The 21,738-nt window shown below is 54.4% G+C and overlaps 1 protein-coding gene across 1 annotated transcript in view; it reads left to right on the top strand.

Annotated features, from left to right (window-relative positions):
- Positions 1-19,672, top strand: part of FGF18 (fibroblast growth factor 18) — a 39,077-nt gene extending 19,405 nt beyond the window's left edge. The window contains exons 3-5 of the mRNA XM_015070501.3: positions 1,423-1,603; positions 12,511-12,617; positions 18,966-19,672. Coding sequence (XP_014925987.2) covers positions 1,423-1,603; positions 12,511-12,617; positions 18,966-19,232 — 555 coding nt within the window. The 3' untranslated portion in view covers positions 19,233-19,672. The remainder of the gene's footprint in view (positions 1-1,422; positions 1,604-12,510; positions 12,618-18,965) is intronic.
- The last annotated feature ends 2,066 nt before the right edge of the window (positions 19,673-21,738 follow it).

Genomic DNA, 21,738 nt, shown 5'->3' with positions numbered 1-21,738 from the left:
GCATTCAACAAATATTTGAGTTTCTACCGTGCTACGTGCTAGGGATATAGCAACAAGCAAGAAAGAGACAGCCCCAGCTTTCATGGTGCTGTCAGCCTAGTCAGGGGGAGCCAGACAAAAACCAGATAAATAGAAGTCATGTCAGGTTGATCAGTGTTAGAAAGAAAAAACAAAGCATGATAGAGAGATGGAGAGTGACAGAGGAGTGGGGGCTGCTTCAGAGAAACAGTCAAAGAAGGCCTGTCTCAGGATGTGACACTGAGCAGAGACCCTAATGAAGTAAAGGGGCCAGAATGTATAAATCTGGGAAAGAATATTGAAACCAAGGAAAAAGCATGTGCAAAGGCCCCGAGGCAGGTATGTTTTGTGTTTGGAATCCTCAGCAACGTAATAAGGCAGCCAGTGTAACTGGTGGTGAGGGAGTGGTAAAAGATGAAGGCGGGGGGGTGGGGGCTCATCATGAAGGACCTTGAGGCCGTGGTGGGGACCTTTGTCGAGATGTGATGGAAGTTCTGGAGAGTGTGAAGAGGGAGGATTATACTAAGTGACTGGGTTTGGTGGAAGACAGACTACCAGGGGGCAAGAATGGGAACAGGAGACTGGCGAGGAGGTGGCTGCAAGTTGTCCAGGTGAGAGGCCATGTTCAGGAAGTGAGACTGGAGAGTTATATGTCGGCATAGCCAGAGGCCGCTTCCTGGAGGATGTGGTCAGACATGAACTAAACCTCTGGGGATACGGGGACTTTTGGTGGGAGGTGCAAAATGAAGTCTTCTCCAAGAGCGGCCAGCGGTGTGGGCAGATGCTGGGCGAGTGTGGGTGAGCATGAGGACTCTCTGGACATGGAGAGGAGAGTCCCTGGCTCCTGGGGACGAGTGACAGTGGATTTTGGCCCATTCCTTCCCAGGGTGACTTGGCACCCTCTGTCCTTCCCGGCCGTGCACCCAAACGACAGTGATATGCCCCCCACGCTTCTCCCATCTCCGTGTCCATGTTGGTATTTTACTCCCCACTTGCTCCCTTTATCCTCATGGCCACCCTGGAATGTGGTCGGGGTCGGGGCTCCGCTCTGCCGTTTTACTGGGAAGGAGTCGGTGTGGCCAAGGTCAAATGCTCCATGTTGCTTCCTTTAACTTGGTGCTGTGGTGGAAAGATGGCAAGTGTTGTTGTCCCATAGATCTAGGCCTGATTCTTAGCTTTGCCATATCCTGGCTGGGCCCCCTTGGTCAACTTGCCTCACCTCTCCGAGACTTGGTTGCCTCATCTGTGAAACAGGGGTGGTAACAGGGCAGGTATGAGTCTGGGCCAAGGCCTCATACAGAGCCAGCACACAGGGGCTCTGGCTCTTTGCTGTGAATGCAGCTCCTATCTGCAGGGGACCTAGGACCTCCCAGGTAGATCACTGATGCCCCTTTCCCTGCCCAGGTGCTGGCGGCCGAGGAGAACGTGGACTTCCGCATCCACGTGGAGAACCAGACGCGGGCTCGGGACGATGTGAGCCGTAAGCAGCTGCGGCTGTACCAGCTCTACAGCCGGACCAGCGGGAAGCACATCCAGGTCCTGGGCCGCAGGATCAGTGCCCGCGGCGAGGACGGGGACAAGTATGGTAGGTGCCGGCCCCGCTCCCCTAACTGGGCCCCTCTGAGACCTCAGGTTCAGATCCCAGCTCTGCCGCGTCCCGGCTGTGTATCTTGCACCTGGCACCGAGCCTTTCTGGCCTTCAGGTTCCTCATCTGTAAAATGGAGCTGCAGTAAGTCGTGTATCCCCTGAGAGCCTTTGTGGGGCACTAACTGAAGCTGTGAATCAAAAGTGCTTTTGCCGGCAAATGTCAGTGGTCGTGGGTAGCTGCTCCCCATGGCCTTGCTTCACCAGCCCCAGGTTCAGGTGCTTGGAGAGCGGGGAGTCTCTAGGGAATGTTATTTGGGTGCTGCCGGTGGTGCTGGAAATCGGCCTGGGGTGAGGGTGGGTGCTCCTGTGTGCAAATGGGTGTGTGTTCTGCGAGCTTGAGCTTGAACACCTGTGAGGAATGGGAGCGCTCGCTCTTAGCACCTTGGGCTATGGTCCCTTTGACCTGCCCTTGACCCCGGAACTGTCCAGCCCTCCTCTGAGATGTTTGGGAACCATCACTCGCCTCATGCTGCCTCTGCAAGGGGGCTGGGAGGAATGAGACACCCTGACCCCCTTCCCCCCCCAGGCCCCCTGCCCACAAAGACCCTCAGCAGTAAGAGAAACAGGACTCTAATTTCCTAGAGCTTGGAGTGGATCTTGGGAGAGGCACTGAGCAAATACTGACCTTGCCCCATGGGTTCTTGCCTTCTTAGGCCAGGATTTGGGTGGGAGGTGTCCCGGGCCCCGGCCTTGGGCAGGGGAGCTGGGGCTGTGGGTGGCCAAGGCATGGGCCTGGGACCGGGATCCTGTGTATGCACTGTGGGACTGCCAGCCTAGGCTTTTCTGGGATGATGCCCCGCCTGCCCGCCGGCCCCTGCCCATTGCAGTCAAGACGTGACAACAAGACAAATAATTTCTTGGACCTTTTATCTTGGACACCATTTATTTTCCCTCCGCCCCAGGGCAGGACTGACCTCATGGTAGGGCCCAAGTGCGGCAGCTGCACCGTCACTGGGGGCTGGGGCCGACCAGGCCGGGCAGGGCTGGGCCGGGCCGGGCTCCCCGTCTCCAGGCCAGCTGCCTCCCTTCTCCCTGTGCCGTCACTCTTTACTGCCTCCGTTCCCCTCCCTCCCTCCCTCTTTCCCCTTCTTCCTTTCTCAGTCTTGCTGCTGGTGCTGCTGCTGCTTTCAACCGGCCCCTCTCTCTGAGTCCTTCTCCTATCCTTCTGGGTACTCATCCCTTCCCCTCTTTGTTTCTGTCCACCTCTTCCCCCCACCTCCCCATCATCTCTGCCCTCCCTGCCTCCCTCCCTCAGACCACAGCTCTCCAGTCCCTCCGCCCCACCTCTCTCAGGTCCTCTGCTGGCTGCCTCTCAGGGGCCTCTGTCTCTCTGTGCCCCCCGCTGTGCTGGGCAGACCCAGGTGGTGCTTTTCCCTGGGATCTGCTGTCCTCTTGCTGCCAGGGAAGGGGCAGCTGGCCGGCCGGGCGGGAGGAGGGTGCCCTCCTGGGGAGTCCCCGGAGCTCTCACTGGCCCCTCCAGGCTGGGAAGAGTAGAGGGGGGTCAGACTCTGGTCTGAGCCATCTGTCCACGCCCTGAGACAGGAGGTAGGAGCTCGGGAGGGAGAGGAGCCCAGAAATGGCCACCCCCTCATCCAGAAGTTACTTGCCTCTCGCTTCCTCTGCCTCAGCCAGAGACTTAGGGGATCTCACCTGCTGCGTGACGTCAGGCAAGCCCTTCGCCTCCTCTGGGCCTCAGTTTCCCATGTGTACAATACAAGGGTTGGACCAGAGCAGTGCTTCTTAAACATGAACATGCCTGTGAATCACTCAGGGACCTTTTTAAATGCTGATACTGATTTGGTGGGTCCGGAGTGGGGCCTGAGCGCTGCATTTCTAACCTGCGCCCAGGTGGTGTGCAGGGACCGCACTTTGAGTATCCAGGAACTAGCCCGTTTTGGCTTCTCCAGCTCCACAAACCCCAGATTTAATCACTCTCTCTCAAGGAATATGTTTATCACTCCTCCACCCCCCTGACACCCAGGGCAGCGTGGGGCTCTGCTGACTGCGGAGGCTGCTTCATTTAAGTGTCGCATTAGAAACGCAGATGAGGCGAAGGGACCCCATCTGTGAGCCCTGGGAGAGGAAGTGAGACAATGGAGCCAATTGAGGCTTCCAATCTAGATAATCAATACAAATATTATTGGGAGGGTGATTTATGTGGCCAAGCCAGCCTGGAGGATGGGGCTGTGTTAGGGGCCTGCCCTGCCTGTGGGGGGATGGGCAGCCAGTAGCCCCCAGCCAGGCCGGTGGCGGTGAGGTGGGGGGGGCCTCCCCGGACAGTCCAAGAGCCTGCTCCCTCCTTCTCGGGACTCTGTGCAGCTGAAAGAATGATGCAGCCCACGGCTTCCATCTACGTGCAATTATAATGCAGTTGGGGACCTGCGGCAAACACCAAGTACAAACAGAATCCCCATGAACACATGGAGTCTGGAACCCCGACAGACACTCATGGCCTCAGATTCAATGGCGTCCAGAGGTGTTAGACTCTGGGCGGGCCCAGGGCACAGGCCCACCTTAGTCTGGGTGTCCTGCCCAGGAGCTCTTGGCCTGCTGTCCCCATGAGCAGTCTTTGGTGAAATCTGCATGGAGGGGAGCACACCCCCACACCATGCTGCTCTGCAAGAGGGTCTCCCCATGACTCCCTAAAGCTTTCCCAGAGCACCTGAGGGCCCTGCGGGTGGGCCAGGCTCTGGCCAAGAATGGGAGCCAGGAAGTTGGAGGTTTAAGTCGTAGGACACCTGGCAGGCCGGTGGCTCAGGACCTGGTCACCCTGCCCACCTGGGGTTCTTACAGCAGCCTCTCCCCTTCCGGCTCTTGGTCCTGGCCCCCTCTGCCTTATAGGCAGTCACCATGTTGAAGAAACAGCACCAGACCATGCAGGACACCTGGGTTTTGTTGCAGCCGTGCCACTGAGCAGCCCGCGGAGCTTGGGGCAAGCTTGTCTGGCTCCGGGCTCCACTTCTTCCTGTGCCAAGTGAGGGTGAGAAAGCCACACTCCACCTGCCTCTGGGATGGATGCACTTAAGCCCTAGGTGTGGAGGCATTAGATCCTCTTGGCCGTGGGAAGCTGGGCTGACAGTGACAGAACTGGCGTTTTAGAAGGGGAGGGCTGGGACCAACTGAGTCTGTGCTCAGGGAGCAGGGAGGGACCCGGGCACCGGGGGTGGTGGCGTGGAGGTGACTCTGCTTTGATATGCACTCTATGATTGGATATTCCTGCCGGTTTTCATTTGAAAAAAAGGTTTTTCTACTTGAGGAAAAAAAAAAAGGTAAGCACAAACCCAACATGTTGCAGAAGGCCAGGCTCCCAGGACTGACTGTGCTCGGAACAGCCCCTGGCAGGCCACTGGAGGGACTGTGTTAGCCAGGAAGGTGATCTTTGGAGGAGTCGAGCAGGTAGACTCTGGAGTTGGACAAGATTTGAGTCTAGTTCCCCCACTTGCGAGCTCGAGACCTAGGATCTGAGTTAGCCTTTCTGGTCCTGTTTGCTCTTCTGTGAAGTGGGGTGATGGGAAAGAGAGCATATCTAATGCTCAAAGATTGTATGATTATTAAAGCAAAAATATAAGTAATAACTGCTTGAACTCAGTGCTGTTGTATGGGGCTGGGGGTGCCATCCTGGGCTCTGGTGGAGGTTCCCCTCTCAGGAACTGATTCCTGGGGCTTCCAGAAAGAACCTTGTCTCTCTCACTCATCAGTGGGGCCCTGGCAGGTCAGCTGCAGACTTAAGAGGCTTCTTCAGCACGATTCCAGGCAGCGGGACTGCCTGTTCAGGCTGCTGTCTGGCCAGAGGAAGAAGGGTCTTTGGACCTTCTTGTTGGGTGTGGTCTGCTCTTTTCTTAGTTTGAACTGGGGTCCCTCACTCACTCGGCACAGAATTACTGAGCCCTGGGGACCCGGTGGTAAGACAGACACACCTGGTCCCAGCCTTCAAGCTGCTCCCAGGCCAGAGACCGTGCTCCCTCTCAGCGGTTGACTCTGAGTAGGAAGAGTCTAGTTCTCTAACCTCCAAGTGTGACCTTGGGTCCTCCTCATTCCCTCCCTGAGTCTGGGCTTCTTCACCATGAATGGGGGCTGGGTGCGGGGGGGTGGAGTTAGCAGTCCGATGGCTTCCTCGAGAGCTCAGGCATGGATCAGTCTGTGACTCCAGCTGTGGTATTGCTGTGCGGGATCATGAGGACTCAGCCTGTCCCGGCATAGGCCTGCTGAGCTGGGCCAGCTTCCTGCATCCCTTGCTCAGCCTTGCCCCTCTGAGAACGTGAGCCCCTTGGAAATAGTGACCCTTCTGCATGTCCCCATGTCCAGTACAAGGCTTGGCAGAAAGCAGGTCCCCACTTAAAGGTTGCTGGATGAACGTATAAAGTAATTGTGGGGCGACTCAAAGCGTAATCGGGGACTGACTTGTGTGGCTCACATCGAAAGACATGTGGGGTGTTCCAGGGCTTTTGCTGAGCAGATGACAAGAGTCGGGGTGAGGTGGGGTCCTCTGGTCTGCATTTCCTTCGCTCTGGCATCTGCTGGAGGGCTGTGGTGGAGAAACGAGCAGCAGGGACCCCCTACTCTCTGAGTCTGACGCCCATAGCCCCTTCTCCACATAGCAGTCTGAGATGTGAGACTATGTCACAGCATTGTCAAAGGCGCTTGTCTTACTGAGATTAAAATCCCAGTTCTTGGGTCAGCAGGAAAGCGCGGAATGGCCTGGCTCCTGGCTACCACTCAAGCCTTGGCTGCACTGCCCCTTCCTTGCCCACACAGCTCCGGCCCCAGCCCCTCCCTGCCATCCCCGGACCATGCCAAGCATGTCCCCGGCTAAGGCCCTTTGCATTTGCTGTTCTCTTGACCTGACGAGGCTCTTCTCCCAGACACCCTCATGGCTTGCTCCCTGACTTCACTCAGGCTTCTGTTCAATTTTTCTTATCAGAGACTTCCCGTCTCTGTCTCCTCCTGGGCATATTTTTGTTCCTAGCACTTATTGCTACTAGATATTCTATTATGTATTTGGCTATTTGCTCTCTGTCTCTCCTGTTACAATGCAAGCTCCTTGAGGTAGGAGGCTTTTGTCTATTTTGTCTGCTGCTGTATCACCATGCACAGAGCCAACCACAAGCAGGTGCTCAGTAGACACTTGAGCCCAGTGAATGCATGGACGAGCCATGTGTGCATCTGGGAGTGCTCCCCCTGGGGCAGGTGCCTGACACAGAGCTCAGGCACTCAGAAGATACTTGGCAAATTAGTGCTCCCTGCCTCTCCTCTGCTGTCCTCTTGTCCTCCCTCCCATCCTTCCAGCCTGCCAGCTCTGTGTCATGCGGTGGGGATACAGCGAGCCACAGACCTGGCTTCCCCTAGGGCTTTTGCAGCTGGGAAGGGGCATTAAAACCCCTGCCCTTTGAGCTCATGTCCCATAACTTCTGTCCCCAGTGAGGAGTGATCCCCCACACCTCGCTGACTCTGCAGCTGAAATGACCATACTAGAGCTATGGCTGGGATTAAATATAGCTCCTGATCAATCCTATTGATTTTTTTCCCCTGTTCCTTTCCAGCAAGCCCACGTGGCCTGCAAACCTCCTGGGGGGACTTTAGGAGAAGGGGACTTTGGGAGAAAGGCTCTGTGTGTGTGTGTGTGTGTGTGTGTGTGTGTGTGTGTGTGTGTAGACAGTGATGTGGAGACATCTCCAGAAAGCATCTTTCTCCCCACCCCTTCCTGTCGACCTGGTCCACCTTCAGAAGGGAGGAAGGGAAGACTGATTTGCTATGACCTCCCACTGCCTTTTGTGGCAAGGACATTTCCTCTCTGGAGGACACCTGGACAGTGGCCAGCATGCAGTCAGCACTGGAACCGTAGCGGTGAGCCAGCTGCTGGTCACCTCATGCAAGGTCCAGGTGGCTCCTGGCTCCTGTACTGCTCTTGCAGGTCTTGGGGGGTTTTAGCCTGAGGCTGGGGAAAAAGAAATCCCCATTTCCAGCTTTGTTCTCTTGGGTTTCCTCTCTTTGGTTCCTGTCTCCTGTGTCTCTCTTTGTACTGTGTTTCTCTCTGGTTTCTGGCTGCCTCTCTGTGTCTTTCCCTGCTGTTTCCTACCCTTCAAGCCAAAAGTCTTCCAAGTGAGGCCCTGGATCACATGTTGGGAGGCCCCGCTAGGGAATCACACTGGAATCAATCAATCAGTCAGTCAACGTCACTTCCCTTTTCTCCACCATGGCTGGTCTGCGTGATGTCTGTCGCATTCTGCCTACCTCTGAATCTCTCGTCTGCCTCAGACTACCTCTGGAGTGACTCTGCCAGTGTCATGGGTGTTTTTTTATAGAAAGGGCTCTGTGGGCATCTCTACATATAGCCCTCTGCCTCAAGAAAGTGAGGTCAAAGCAAAGAGCTTCCCTGGCTTGGTTTACTCACCCACTGCCCCAGGAAAGGAACGGCCCCAGGGAAGGAACTGCCCCAGGAAAGGAACGGCTGCAGAGGAAGGGTAAAGCAAGGGGTGGACAGGGCGAGACCAAGATTTGTGAGTTAGCCTGCCTGGGTTGTACCTCCGTCACTGTGTAACTTTGGCACTCAGTTTTCTCACCTGTAATATGGGGATGAGGATAACAGTTCTAACCTCGGGAGATTATTGTAAGGATATTGTAAGTGAGAGGATGCATAGAGGAGAGTTAGAACAGTGGCCACAACATTATAAGCTCCAAATAAATGATACTTTCTAGAAGGGCGGAACTGAAAGCCGGTGACTCGGAGGTCACTAGGCCTAGCCCAGAGAGAAAGAGGGTTTTTCCCTTTGTCACACAGTGAGTCTCCTGAGTCTGGGGACGGGTGGGTGGGAGCTCCGGGTTCTAGCGAGAGCAGGAGTAGTACTGGAGGACACCAGTGGGGAGCAGCGTGGCCAAGGGTGTTGACTGTGGCGTCACACTGGCTCCCAGCATCTGCCCCGCTTTGACCAGCTGTGTGCCTTTGGGCAAGTCCCTTCACCTCCCTTCACCTTGCTTTCTTTAACCCTTAAATAGTATTACTCATATCTACTTCACAAAGCCATTTATGCATTTACTAAAATTTACTCGTTGGTCATTTACTACAGGCCAAGTTTGGGCTAGGGGCTAGAAATCACAGTGGTGAATAAGACAGATAAGCCCTTGCTCTGGTGGAGCTTACCTTCCGGTAAATAGAGACAGACAATTGTCTTAGCAACTAAGACAATTTGGAGAAGAGCTCTAAGGAAAATGGAGCAGGGGGTGGGTAGAGCTGGACTGGGGAGGGTGGTATGACATTGGACCGTGTGGCCAGGAAAGGCCTCTCTCAGGGGGTGACATTTGAGTGGCAACCTAAGAGAAGAGAAGCTGCTGTGTGAAGATCCAGGTAGAGGGAACAGCAAGTGCAAAGGCCCTGAGGTGGGAGTGTGCTTGGTATGTCAGAGAGGAATAGCAAGGAGGCTTGCTGACTGGAGGGCTGTGAGTGAGGTTGGGATGTAGGAATGGTCAGCAGGGGCCAGAGCATGTGTCCCATATGGGTCCCCATGAAGAGGCTGGATTTTCAGCGAGTTGGAGATCACTTAGGAGGCCTCTAGCAGGGACGAGAGAGAATTAATTTTATATTTTTAAAGGATCTCTCTGGCAGAGGGAGGAGGCTGTTGAGTTGTGCAGTCTGGAGGGGATGCCTGGAGAGGAGGTCTGATGAGTGGAGCCAGATAAAGTTCCAGACTCCTCCTGCCTGGCCTGGTACAGGCCTCAAGAATGGAACTGAGCCCAGAAGAAGTCTTTAGCTCCTGAGAGCTGCATGTTGGGGGCTTGGGTCATGAGAAGGGGGAGCGTGATGCTGAGGACGAGGTAGGCTCTAGAGCAAACCTGGCCTGGGTGGGTGGGGTCTCTCTCTCCATCTGTCTCTCTTTCTCTCTCTCTTTCTGAGAATTGCTGCCGCTATTACTCCCCACAGACTTTACATAATTCTGGCCCAGCTCCCTCCTCATTATGTCATGCGCTGAGTGGAGTCTAGGTCACTGCAAGGCTTGCTGTGGTCGGGGAGAACAGACTGCTGGCTCCCTGGCATGGCATCTGGAGCAGACCTTCCCCAGGCTGGGGTGGGGGTAGCGAGGTTTGTGGGGGTGGAGGTGCAGCCCAGCTCCAGCCCTAGGCCTTTGGGACAGCTCAGGCAAAGGCCGGGGCTTCCTGTGCTGGGCTGTGGCTTATGAGCACTGGGGGTTGGGGGCAGGGAACTACATCTCCCCAGAGTTAGGGGCCCTCCCCTGGAGCCCAGGCCCCATCAGAAAGTCAGGTAGACCTGCTGAGTTGCTCCTTTGAACCTCAGTTTCCTAAACTATAAAATGGGGACAGAGACACCCCAGCTCGTGGTGATGTGTGACTTCAGTGGGCTCACGTGGGAGCAAGAACGGTAGGAAATGTTCTGAGGACGGAGGTCTAGGCACATGCGGGGAGAGGGGCAGACAGAGAGGTCTGGGGTTGCCTTGGGGTTGCCTGGGCTGCGGTCCTGGGGCCTAATCCCCTTCCTCCTACACACATGCTGCCTCCCATTTCTACCCCTCTTCAAGGCTCTGCCCCAATCCGGGAGAGAATCAGAATAGGCTTGACCCCACCCCCCCCACCCCCCACCTTGCACAGGTAAGGACCTGAGACTCAGAGGGGGCTGTGACTTACTCAGGGTCACACAGCCCAGCATGGCAATGATCAGACCCCATAAGTCCCAGCCCAAGGCATTTCCTGATGCACTCACTTCTCAGTGTGAGATGCCTGCTACCCTGGAGGATGCTGAAGAAGTTCAGGTCAGAGGGCGTGCCTGGGGAGGCAAGTCTGGCTCTATTCTGCCCTTTTACACACATCTGATTTTTTCCCACTATGGTGCACGCGCATGCGTTTGTGTGTGTGTGTGTGTGTGTGTGTGTGTGTGTGTGTGTGTGTGTGTTAGGGGAAAACAGTTTTGTTTTGCAGTTATTAAGAAATGTAAACAATAGTTACTTGCCTTACCTGGCTTCTGAGTACAAGGGACTAAGCCCTTTCTGCCTTCATGTTGTGGAATCCTCACAATAACTTTTGAAGATTAGGGTTGATTATACCCATTTTACAGATGAGGAAACTGAGGCCCAGGGTCATAGAGTTGGCAAGTGGGGCCAGGGATTTATACCCAGCTCTGTCCATTCCAAAGTTCTCGCCTTTCCCTTAACATGTGCTGGCTTCTTTAGAAGCTCCTGGGATTGGAGACCCTCTTGAACCCCCACAACCTCCATCCTGTGTGGGGCAGATGCAGAAAGCAGGCCCCGGGCTGCTCTGATGTTTGACCCTGGGTTCCCAGGGAGAGTTATAGGGAGTTTGAATTAAAGGGGAGCAGGGAGGATGCAGGGCTCATAACCCCCTATCTCACTGTTGCTTAATGTTCTCCATTCAGTGTTTACTAGGGATGGGGGAAGGTGGAGAGAAGAATGTGCCTCCCGCTCCCTCCCTGTTTCTAGAATTACTGAATTCTTGTTAGATCTTTAAATTTTATGTAAATTCTTCTTATTTTCCTTGGAAAGGTGGGGTATCATATTTTAATTAGTAGTGGTGTCAAAGGAGGGCTAGATTAATTATTGGAAATCCTGAGTTCCAGATGGTTTTAATTTTCACAGCAGGGCACCAGGGTATATATTTTTAAATTTTTTTATTAAAATCATACCTAGTGTATTTTAGGGGCACTGAGGTACACTCTTTGTGGCTCCAAAGATGCTGTATTTAGGGCTATGATTTTTGTTATGGAGAAGTAAGTCCCTTGTCACTGAAATTAAAAGTTTGCGGGTGAGGGAGGGGCAGGTGCTGGGAAGCAAAGGCTCAGAGATGGGAGGGTGAGAATTAAAGGGGGGGGGGGTCATAGGCAAAGAAGGCAGCAGTGGGAGGAGATGCTGGGGAGGGAATCAGGCACAGGAATTCAAGTCCAGAGAGGAGAGAGAGCTCAGAGAGGGTACATGGCCTACCAAAGTCACACAGCACCTTACTGGTGAGAGAATATGAATTGACAGAGGGACAGAGAGGGGTCTGGACACAGCTTGCCTATTCAAGGGACAGTCACCCTTTGATCATTTGATGTTCTTTCTCAGTCAGGGCTTGGGGCATTAGCTCTGGACACCCCTCTCCTGAGGGAGGCTCTGTAGAGAATGGATGGTTTAGTGTGGGGTCTCCTACTCCAGATCAGGGGATAGATACTGGGTCCTGATTGGGACTTCTGGGCTCCTGGAAGTTAGCCACCTTTCAGCCTTGGTGGCCTTGACTAAAGAAAGTAGAATATCCTGAAGAGAGCCTTGATTTCCCAGGGGCCTTGAACCTCCCCTCCCTGGACCTTCCCCACTTCAAGTGGCAAAAGTGTGGAGTGGGGAGGGTACACTAGCAGGGGTTCTAGATGTTTGCCCTGGGGGAAGGGGCCTTTGACCTAAATTTTGGGGGAGGTAGCTTGATGTCCCCCAAGGCAGTGTGCGTGAGTACCCGTGCAAACTCGCGTGCGTTTGTCTGTCCCCTCGTGCCAGAGACTGCTACTTCTCTGAGGTTATTCATGTGGCTGTCTGTCCTGTTTTGGGGAACAGAGGTGAGGGGCTGGTGAGGGTGGGTGATGAGGGGAGAAGGGCACACTGGTGTTTAGCCGCAAGGGGCAGAACAACCCTCCAGCTGGAGCCATCTAGGTGCCGAGTGGCGTCGACAGAGGCTGGGGGTAGAGAACAAATGATGGACAGTCTCATGTGTCCAAGGGGCAGGGCGCTCCAATGAGACCTGTTAGATGCCTCCCTCATGCCTGATGTTGGAGCAGTGAGGGTCCAGGGACAGGGTCAGGGATCTTTGCCCCTGGTAAAAAAAAATGTGTCTTGTTCTCCTTCTGCCTTTCGAAGCCCAGCTCCTAGTGGAGACAGACACCTTCGGTAGTCAAGTCCGGATCAAGGGCAAGGAGACGGAATTCTACCTGTGTATGAACCGGAAAGGCAAGCTCGTGGGGAAGGTGAGTGATGGTCTGGGATTCCCTGGGTGTTATCTCCCTGGCATCCCTGGGTAGCTGGCACGGGGTGCTGGGGGCCCTGTCAGCCCCAAAGGGAAAACGGCGGGGGGTGGGGGGGAATATGTGTGTGTATGAGATTCCAGCTGTACCCTCTTCCTTTAGCCCCTTCTCTGCCACCGTATCATAGCCTACCAGGCAAAGGTACCCACGGCTATGACTTTGGGGAGCACGTAGGGTCCTGATCCCTCCTGCTGGGTGTAGACTTCGAGGGGTTTTGGGGGCTCCCTGCCTACATGCACCTGCTGTCTACGAACAGGGATGCGGCCGGCCTTCCCTTCCCTTCCCTTCCCTTCCCTTCCCTTCCCTTCCCTTCCCTTCCCTTCCCTTCCCTTCCCTCCCCTCCCCTCCCCTCCCCTCCCCTCCCCTCCCCTCCCCTCCCCTCCCCTTCCTATTCCTTTTCTCTTTTCTTTCCTCTTTCCCCAATTCCTGTAATAACACATAGTTTCGTTTCCCTGAGACCTCCAACTCTTCCCCTCTTCCCCTTCTTCCCCTCCTCCACACCCTAGTGGCTGGGGAGAGTGTCACAGGCCAGAGTATTGTCGCTTATTATTTGTTAATAATAACAGGACCAAAAGCTTCTGTTAATTGAGCACCTACTTTCTGCCAGGCACTGTGCAAAAAATACTCCCAAATAATCCCACGAGGGCCGTACCACTACCATCCTCACTTCGCAGATGAGAAAGCCGAGGCTTGGCCCCCGCCCAGGCACTTGTCCCGGGTCCCACACTACAGCTGGGCGGGGATTCAAAGCCCAGCTTGGAAGGCAGAGGTTCCAGCCGCACTGCCCACACCGACTGAAGCCGCTCGCTCACCGAGCATAATAATAGTAATCGGCCGAGCGCGGCCCCGGGACGCCCGGGAGTGGTTTTAATTAGTGATTCACTTTCCGCGTCCCGGGGCGGCCGGCCGGCCGGCCGGCGAGGGGATCGGGGCAGGGGCGGGCCGGGCGCCGGGTCCCCTGGCCTGGCCGTGCGTTTCCTGTGGCGGCGCTGCCCGGCCCCGCGTCAGGCGCTTTGTTCTCCTGCCCGCCCGGGCCGCCTCCCAGGCCCAACCTGCCCGCGGCTGGACGCTCGGCTTCCTTTGCTCGCGGCTTCCAGGAGGGGCGCGCGGCAGCCCGCCGTGCCCGGTGCCCGCGCCCCCGCCCCCCCCCCCCCATCCCGTCTGCGCGCTTCCCGGCAGCTTGACCCCAGGAGGGCCGTGCTGGGGTCAAAAGAGCAGCCCCGCTCCCCGCCGCCGGCCGCCCACCGCCCGCCTGCCCGCCCGCCGGCTGGCCGCTGAGTCACCGCTTCCACAGGAGCCGGCTCCGATTTCCTGCCCCCTCGCCCTCTCTCCCGTCATTAATATTGGGGACGGTTCAGCTGGCGCTGGCTCTGCCGGCTCGGCGCAGCCCAGGGAGGGCCCCCTCCTTCCCGCCCCCCGCCTCGCGGCAGCTCCCCCATCCCCGTACAGGCGTCTGTCTTCTGGGCTGGCCCCGAGCATGCCCCCCAAATCCACCTGCCCCAGGATGGCCCTGGGCAGGCCCCCTGTTGGCCTCTGCCTAGCTCAGCTCCCCTTACTGCCTCTCGCCCCCGGGGCAAAAAGCCACAGGCTCTTGGGGTGCTGTTCCATCACAGCCTCCTAGGCAGTCAGGGGCCAAGGTCCTGGGGTTACCCCTCCATCCTTCACTGCTGCCACTGCCTCTGTTCTGACCTCATACTTTGCCCCAGCTGCCCTAGGGCTGCTAGCCTCAGGCTTTTGCCTTTGCTCACTAACCACCGTCCGCTTTCTAAAGCGCACCCCCTGTCCTCCACCCCAACTCCTGTCAAAACCCATCCCTGGGTCCGCATCATCTACCATCTACCAGAGAAAGGCCACACTCTCTGGGGAGGCACACAGACACACAAGGCCCTGGGAGGGGGGGGGGGGGGTCTCCCTGGCCTCACAGCCCTGTCACCCATCCTCACATTCTTAAGCCACAGACACATAACACTGCGAACTGCCACCCCCGTAGACGGGACCTTCTGGCTGTGTACAAGCCGTTCCCTCTGCCCAGGTTGCCCTTCCCTCTGTCTGTCTGCCCCGAGTCCTGCTCAGCCTTCAACAGCTTCTTGCTTCCCTGGCCCCTCGTACAGCACACCCACCCTGGAGCCCACAGTCCCTCACACAGTCCTCTGTCACCTATTGCTAACCTGAGTTGTCACGTTTGTCTGTGTGCCTACACCTCCCAGTTAGATTGAGAGCTCACTGAGGGCTGATTCTGGGTCCAGCCATCCATGCTCTGTGTACCTGGCCTCTCAGAAGCACCCACCAAAGAAGTAGAAAAATAGTTCATGCTTTCCGAGGTTGGTCTTAACCTACCGCCAGAATTATTCATGTCAGGCCGGGGAGTCAAGTGCCCTAACTGCTGAGCCTCAGTGTTCTCCTCTGTAAAATGGCAGTGATCATGCTGGCATTTACTGGCACTTGTTAAATATTCCTTCCCTTTCCCTTTGAAGCCAGGCCATGACGTTACTCCGTCGCCTGTGGGAAGGAGGACCTTTGTGGCCTCAGCTTAGGCTCTGGCTCCTTTGGAGTGGCCTAACAGGATAGCTTTCTTGGGTGGTCTTGGCCGTGGGTGCCAACCTTGCACGTCTTTGGCCCTGGTAGGGCACGTGCGTTGAGCCCCCAACAGAGACCATTCAGATGTTCTGGACCCCGGCTGTAGCTTCTCTGTTGTAACAATCACACACCAAGGCTCTGCGCTGAGCCCCTGCATGCTCAGGCAGCCCCTTTTCTTCTTGTCACCTTTCTGGACCCCACAACCATCCCACTCCTGGGAAGGAGTACACCCTTTCATTCCATAAACAGTTGCTAAGTATGAAGCACTGTGTGCCAGGCATTCCCCTCACCTCCCCATCTCTGACTATTCAACCCAATCCCCTGTGTGATCCCTGGTGAACCCTCTTTGGGCTGAGGCAACATACGGCCCCAGACCTTTCAGGGCAGAGGGGTACCCTGCCCACCACCCCATCTTTGTGAGGACTGTTTCATTTGTAGATGACTGAAACCCAACTCAAAAGGCCTTAAGCGAAAAAGGAATTCTTTTGGCTGACAAAACTTAAAATGTCCAGGGGGTAGTTGTAGCTTCAAGTTAGACTGGATCTAGGGGCCAAATGATGTCATCAGGATTCGGTCTTCAGATCAAATAGAAGGAATGGGACTCCGGTTTGGAAAGGAGGAGGTTGGAGGTAGTGGGCAGGGAGAGATGCTCAAATTTTACTTAATCACCCAGGTCCTGGGATGGGATATTCACTCACTCCGCAAATACTGATGATCTACCTTGCCCGAACCAATTGAGTCAGCATTTTTGGGGGTGAAGCCCAAGCACGGGTTTTTGTTTTTGTGTTTGTTTTTAAAAAACCTTTGCAGGCAATAAGCGGGACCTTGGAGGTAGTCGGGAGCAGAGGTGAGGGTCAAGCCCAGGTGCAGCCTGCCATTTAACTTCATATCTGCTATGTCTGAGTTCATGGGGGGATCTTATGACCGTCACTGGCACCATGGCTCCTCCCAAGGAGCTCCTGAGGTCTCGGGTGCTGGGAATTTGGGCTCTCATAAGTAACCCCAAACCTGTACAAGCACATGTGCTAGCTCCTTGCACATCCGAGACCTTGCTTCATGCTGATGGTGGCTGTGTGGGCCCTGGGGAGGTGAGGTGCCTTGATAGTTGGTGCCCGCTCTTCCATACCCTTTCTCCTCACAGACCTCTCCGGAACTGGACAGAGGAGAAATGAGCTGCAGTGGCAAATGCAGGTTAAAAGCCGGCTCTGCCTCTTACAAGCCCCATGATCTTGGGCAAGCCATTTTACCCTTTTCTTCTCACGGAGAGAGAGTCTACCTCAGCAAGTCGAGAGGATTAAATGAAATAATGCATGTGGAAATGTCTGGCCTATAATTGACAATCGATAAAAGTTGAAGGAATGAGTGAATGAATGAGGAGGGAGACCAAGTAGGTCTGACCCTCTGCTCGCTGTGTCCCCTTCTCAGCACATCCCCCAGGAGGGCCTCTCACGGCTCATGACTGACTGTCTCTGGGACATTAGTGAGGGGTCTGGGACGCAAAGGCTACTTTCTTTTAGAGGAAAGCCCTTTGGTGAGTCTATCCCAGAACCCTTCATTCGTTCGACCACAAATGCTCTGGGTGCCCGGACCTGTGCTGAGCCCTGCGGGCAGCTGACAAGTGGTCTTGACCTGCTCAAGCTCTTGGGCTAGTGAGGAGGCAGGCAGATATGGAATTGCTCTGTTGGGGCGCAGGAGGAGGAATGGGTGCCAAGGGAAGAAGATGGAGTACGTGAATCCACTCAAACTGGATGCTTGAATGGAGTCTTAAAGGAAGAAGAGGAAATGCCCAGGGAGATAGAAGGCAGTGAAGGAAAGCTTCCTGGAGGAAGTGGTTACTGAGCCGAACCTTGGAGGATGAAAGCAGTCTTCCAGGCAGTGGCAGGCATTCTGTGATGGGGAAACAGCACGGTAGAGGCTTTGCTCAGTTTGCTGTCACTGTTCCATGGAGACTGGCCAAAGGACCTGGGCCCAGGTTGGATAGACAGCTTCCAGAATTATCCATGGGGGGCCCAGAGACCACTCCTGTCTACCTTGCACATAAGCCCCACTTCCCTCACAAGAGTTCCTCACTGCCCAGCCCCACCCCGTGCTGCCCGACACGCACTGTCTTCTGGGTCCTACATGTCTTCCGGCCCCACCCCCTGCCCGTTCCGCAGCCTCCTCGAAGGATCTCATCCTCCAGACAATGTTTTCTTACCCTGCCTGTCCCTTTCTGCAAAGTTCAGCACTTTGTCTGCAGGGCCTGAGCCTGCCCTCCACTCAAAGGTGAACGTTCCTGGAAGCTCCAGCCTGTTTTCCACTTCAAACAAAAGGCTGGAACTCGCACCTCAGTCTCCACGCACGGCCAGACCGCTGGGCTTCCAACTTGGCGGGGCATCCGTCCGTAACGAGGAGTGGGCCCGGCCTAAATTTGGAGATGTTAGTTGGAAACTCAAGTGCTGCTAATTCAGGCCTTCCAACTCTGTGCACTTCCCACTCCTCTACATGGACCAGTCCGGCCGTCTCGGGGAGGAGGTTCAAAGCCCTGCCTCCCACCATCCTTTGTCCAGAGCCGATCCAGGGAGGGAGGCCAGAACCATCTGAACCACCTGCTTTTCAGAAATAGTTTAGCAAGTTCCTGCTGTGTATGAGGCTCATTTATAAGCGTCATTCCTCACATTTCTGTGACGCAGGGGTCGCCGTCCCAGTTTGGTAAGATGAGGAATCCGAGGTCTAGAGAGTGGAATTAACTAGCCTGAGGTCACGTGAGGAAGCGTTCGAGTGGATTCAACTTCTGACTCCTTTCCTGGCATCCCTTGTCTCCTGGGCAGTTCACACATCTGCTCGGGAGCCTGCAGTCTCAGAACCAAGGGCATAGGCTTTGGCGTTTGGCCATGTAAAAACTCGTATTTTTGGAGGTCCCCACCCCTCTTCACACCAAACACTTAAAATGCACCATATCCCATATTAAATGGAATTGAAATTTAACTATATGGCAGTGGGGTTGAGTGGCAGTGCAGTAGTTGACTTTATATCGGGTTTTGTGCACATCTGCGGGGACTCTTTCTGTTGCAAGTGACAGAACATAATCTCAACTACTTTAAAGGAAATGAGACATTATTGGCCCACATCACAGTGAGGTAATGAGCTGCAGCTGCTGCTTGGTCCAGAGCCCAAAGGATGTGACCAGAACTTGATTTCTCTCATTCTCTTCGTCTTGGCTTCACTTTCTCTGTGTTGGCTTTGTTGTCAGATGGCGTTTCTCCTCATGGTGGTAAAATGGCTGCCTTTGCTTCAGCCTCACATTTTCCTCATGTTTAAATCAGCCTATGTGTTTGGAGATTGCTTATACAGGGGTCTTTAGGAACATTCTGATTGGATGGCTCATACCACATGCCCAGCTCTGCCCCAGTCACAGGAATGTTTTATTGGCCAGGTCTGGGTCTCATGTACTAGCAGAGTTGAGGTGGGAGCCCTTGGCTGTAGGGTAGAGAGTGGGGAAGGGCTGGATTCCTGAATGACGAGGGAATCTATTACCTAATTGGCTGGCAGGGAAGAAGGCAGGGGCCAACATGACAAGTCCACTCCACAGACCAAGGAAGTGAAGTTGCTCAGGTCAGGCCCTCTCTACGCTATTGCGCCAACCCTCAGTCACCTGTCTGTACCCGGGCCACACAGCCTGCCCCTCACACCCACCCTCCCTGTCTCACCTCCTTCTTCTCTTGCCTCCTCCAGCCCGATGGCACCAGCAAGGAGTGTGTGTTCATTGAGAAGGTCCTGGAGAACAACTACACAGCCCTGATGTCCGCCAAATACTCTGGCTGGTACGTGGGCTTCACCAAGAAGGGGCGGCCACGGAAGGGTCCCAAGACCCGGGAGAACCAGCAGGACGTGCACTTCATGAAGCGCTACCCCAAGGGACAGGCAGAGCTGCAGAAGCCCTTCAAGTACACCACGGTGACCAAGAGGTCCCGGCGGATCCGCCCCACGCACCCAGGCTAGGCTGGCCCCACCGCAGCCCCCCAGGCTGCCCCCAGGCCCACACTCACACTCACAGAGAACTGCATCAGAGGAATATTTTTACATGAAAAATTAGGAAGAAGCTCTATTTTTGTACATTGTGTTTAAAAGAAGACAAAAACTGAACCAAAACTCTTGGGGGGAGGGGGAGCGATAAGGATTTTATTGTTGACTTGAAACCCCCTGTCTATGACAAAAGACTCACGAGAAGGGACTGTTGTCAACGCACAGGTGCTTGTCTCTCTCTAGGAACCGACAACTCTAAACTTGTCCCCAGAGGAGGATTTGAATGAGGAAAACGACACTCTGAGAAACCAAAGTCCTTTTTCCCAAAGGTTCTGAAAGCAAAGAACAAAACAAAAACAAAAACAAAAACAAAACAAAAAACAAAAAAAAAGAAAAAAAAGAAAAAAAGAGAAAAACAAAGAGAAAGTAGTACCCACCCCCAAACTCCCCTTCTTCTCCAATCCCCCGTCCCTGTCCCAATCTCCAACAAAAATCGCTCTCTGGTTTGCAGTCATTTATTTATTGTCCGCTGCAAGCTGTCCCGAGACACCGCGCAGGGAAGGCGTGCCCCTCGGGAATTCTCGGCGCCTCGACCTCCGACCTCCGACGACAGACGGCCTCGTCCAATCAAGTGACCCTGCATTGCTCGCAGTTCTGGAGGATGCTGCTATCGACCTTCCGTGACTCACGTGACCTAGTACACCAATGATAAGGGAATATTTTAAAACCAGCTATATTATATATATTATATATATATAAGCTATTTATTTCACCTCTCTGTATATTGCAGTTTCATGAACCAAGTATTACTGCCTCAACAATTAAAAACAATCGACAAATTATTTAAAAAACCATGAGGTGAGTGGTGGCAGGTGGGGCGAGGGGAGGCGTGCAGAGCTCAGGCAGGGTGGCCTGTTTGTGTTTCATTCTTCTTGGTGTTTGCGCGGACAGCTGGGGCCTCACTCATTCATTCATTCACTGATTCACTCCCTGCCCCCCACCCGCCCCCACCCCACCAACTCCCCTCTGCTTCCACCCCACCATGCTCCCATGCACTGTTCTAGGCCCTGGGAATGCAGCCTTAGACAAAGAGATCTTTACTTCTGGAAATCCTTGCCTTCAGAGAGATTACATTCCAAGGAGTCACCAGTCATAGGGTCACATACATTTGCTCGGCACCTCCTGTGTTATTCTGTGTACTGGGCATGTATCAAAGAACATACCAGAAAAATTCCAGCCTGCAGGGAACGTCACGTGTTCACCGATTCATTGCTTCGTTCATTCATTTATTGATGGAACCACTTATTCAACCTATATTTATTAAGGCCTTACCAAGTGCCAGGGACTGTTTTAGGTACTGGTGATTCACCAAAGACCGAAACAGACGAAAAATCATGGAGCTTGCAGTCTAGGGGTTATTGCTTGAGTCATTTGTGCAGCCCGTATCTGGATTCTGCCAGAAACAGGCTGAGGAGGGAGCGGGGCTCTGTTCTGCATCTGGTGGCAGTGGGGTCAGAGGGCCCAGGTCCACTCTGAAGACCTTAGATTCTCATGTGCTGGAATGTAAGGAGTCTGTCTGCCTCTAAAACTTTCTTCTAGGTCTTTTTCCCCAGGGCCTGGCCAGGAGGTAGGCAAGAGGCCGGGTTGGTCTTGGGGTAGGAAGCAGATTGGGCAGGAGGTTAACGGAAGAAGAAGATGCCTTCTGTGGGGTCCTGCTGCTGTCACCTGCCTCCCTTGAAACCTCCTCCTGCCAAAACTGTCCAGAAGTCCCCAGTGAGGCCCTACAGAGAGGAAGGAAAGGGGGGGTGGGAGCATCCTGGTAAAGGACTCCTGGCTGGATCGGGACTTGGCTTCTGAACTGTGTGCTCCCTCGGCAACACACCTCAGAGCTTGGGTCAAGCACATCTCCCGGTTCTGTCCTTCCTCCCTGCATTATCAGGGTCCCTCCCCATCCCTGGGCCCTGTCCTGCATGTCACAGCACATTTCCTTAGGATTTTATGAAGCCCTTTCAGGTGCACCATCTCATTGTAACCTCAGGACAACCTGCGAGGAAGATACTATCATTATACCCATTTTTAAGAAACATTTAGCAGCTTCCCCAAGGTCACAGAATAAGAAAGTGCTGGGGCTGGTGTCCAAATCCTACACTCTCCAGGACTGCAGTAGCTGCCACCTGGTGAATGCCTACTGTGTTTCAGATGCCCTGCTGGGTATTTTACATACCCTGCCTGGGCATCCACCATACATCCCGGTGTGGGACATGGGTACTCTTGACTGAGGTCCAGAGAGACCATCAATGTGTCCAAGGACTCAGTGAGTGGGTGACTGAGCCTGAGACACCTGGTGATAATAACCGTGATGGTAGTTGTCATTTATTGAGCACCTACTATGTGTCGGTTCCTTTCACACTGTTATTTAGTTTAAACAATAACCCTATGAGATGGGTGTGCACTATCTTTTGCACTGGAAGTTCCAGATAAG

Source organism: Acinonyx jubatus, chromosome A1, assembly GCF_027475565.1.
Source record: "Acinonyx jubatus isolate Ajub_Pintada_27869175 chromosome A1, VMU_Ajub_asm_v1.0, whole genome shotgun sequence".
NCBI classification, from domain to species: Eukaryota; Metazoa; Chordata; class Mammalia; order Carnivora; family Felidae; genus Acinonyx; species Acinonyx jubatus.
Note: the sequence above shows the minus strand (reverse complement) of the source record. Positions and strands in the feature narration are given on the sequence as shown.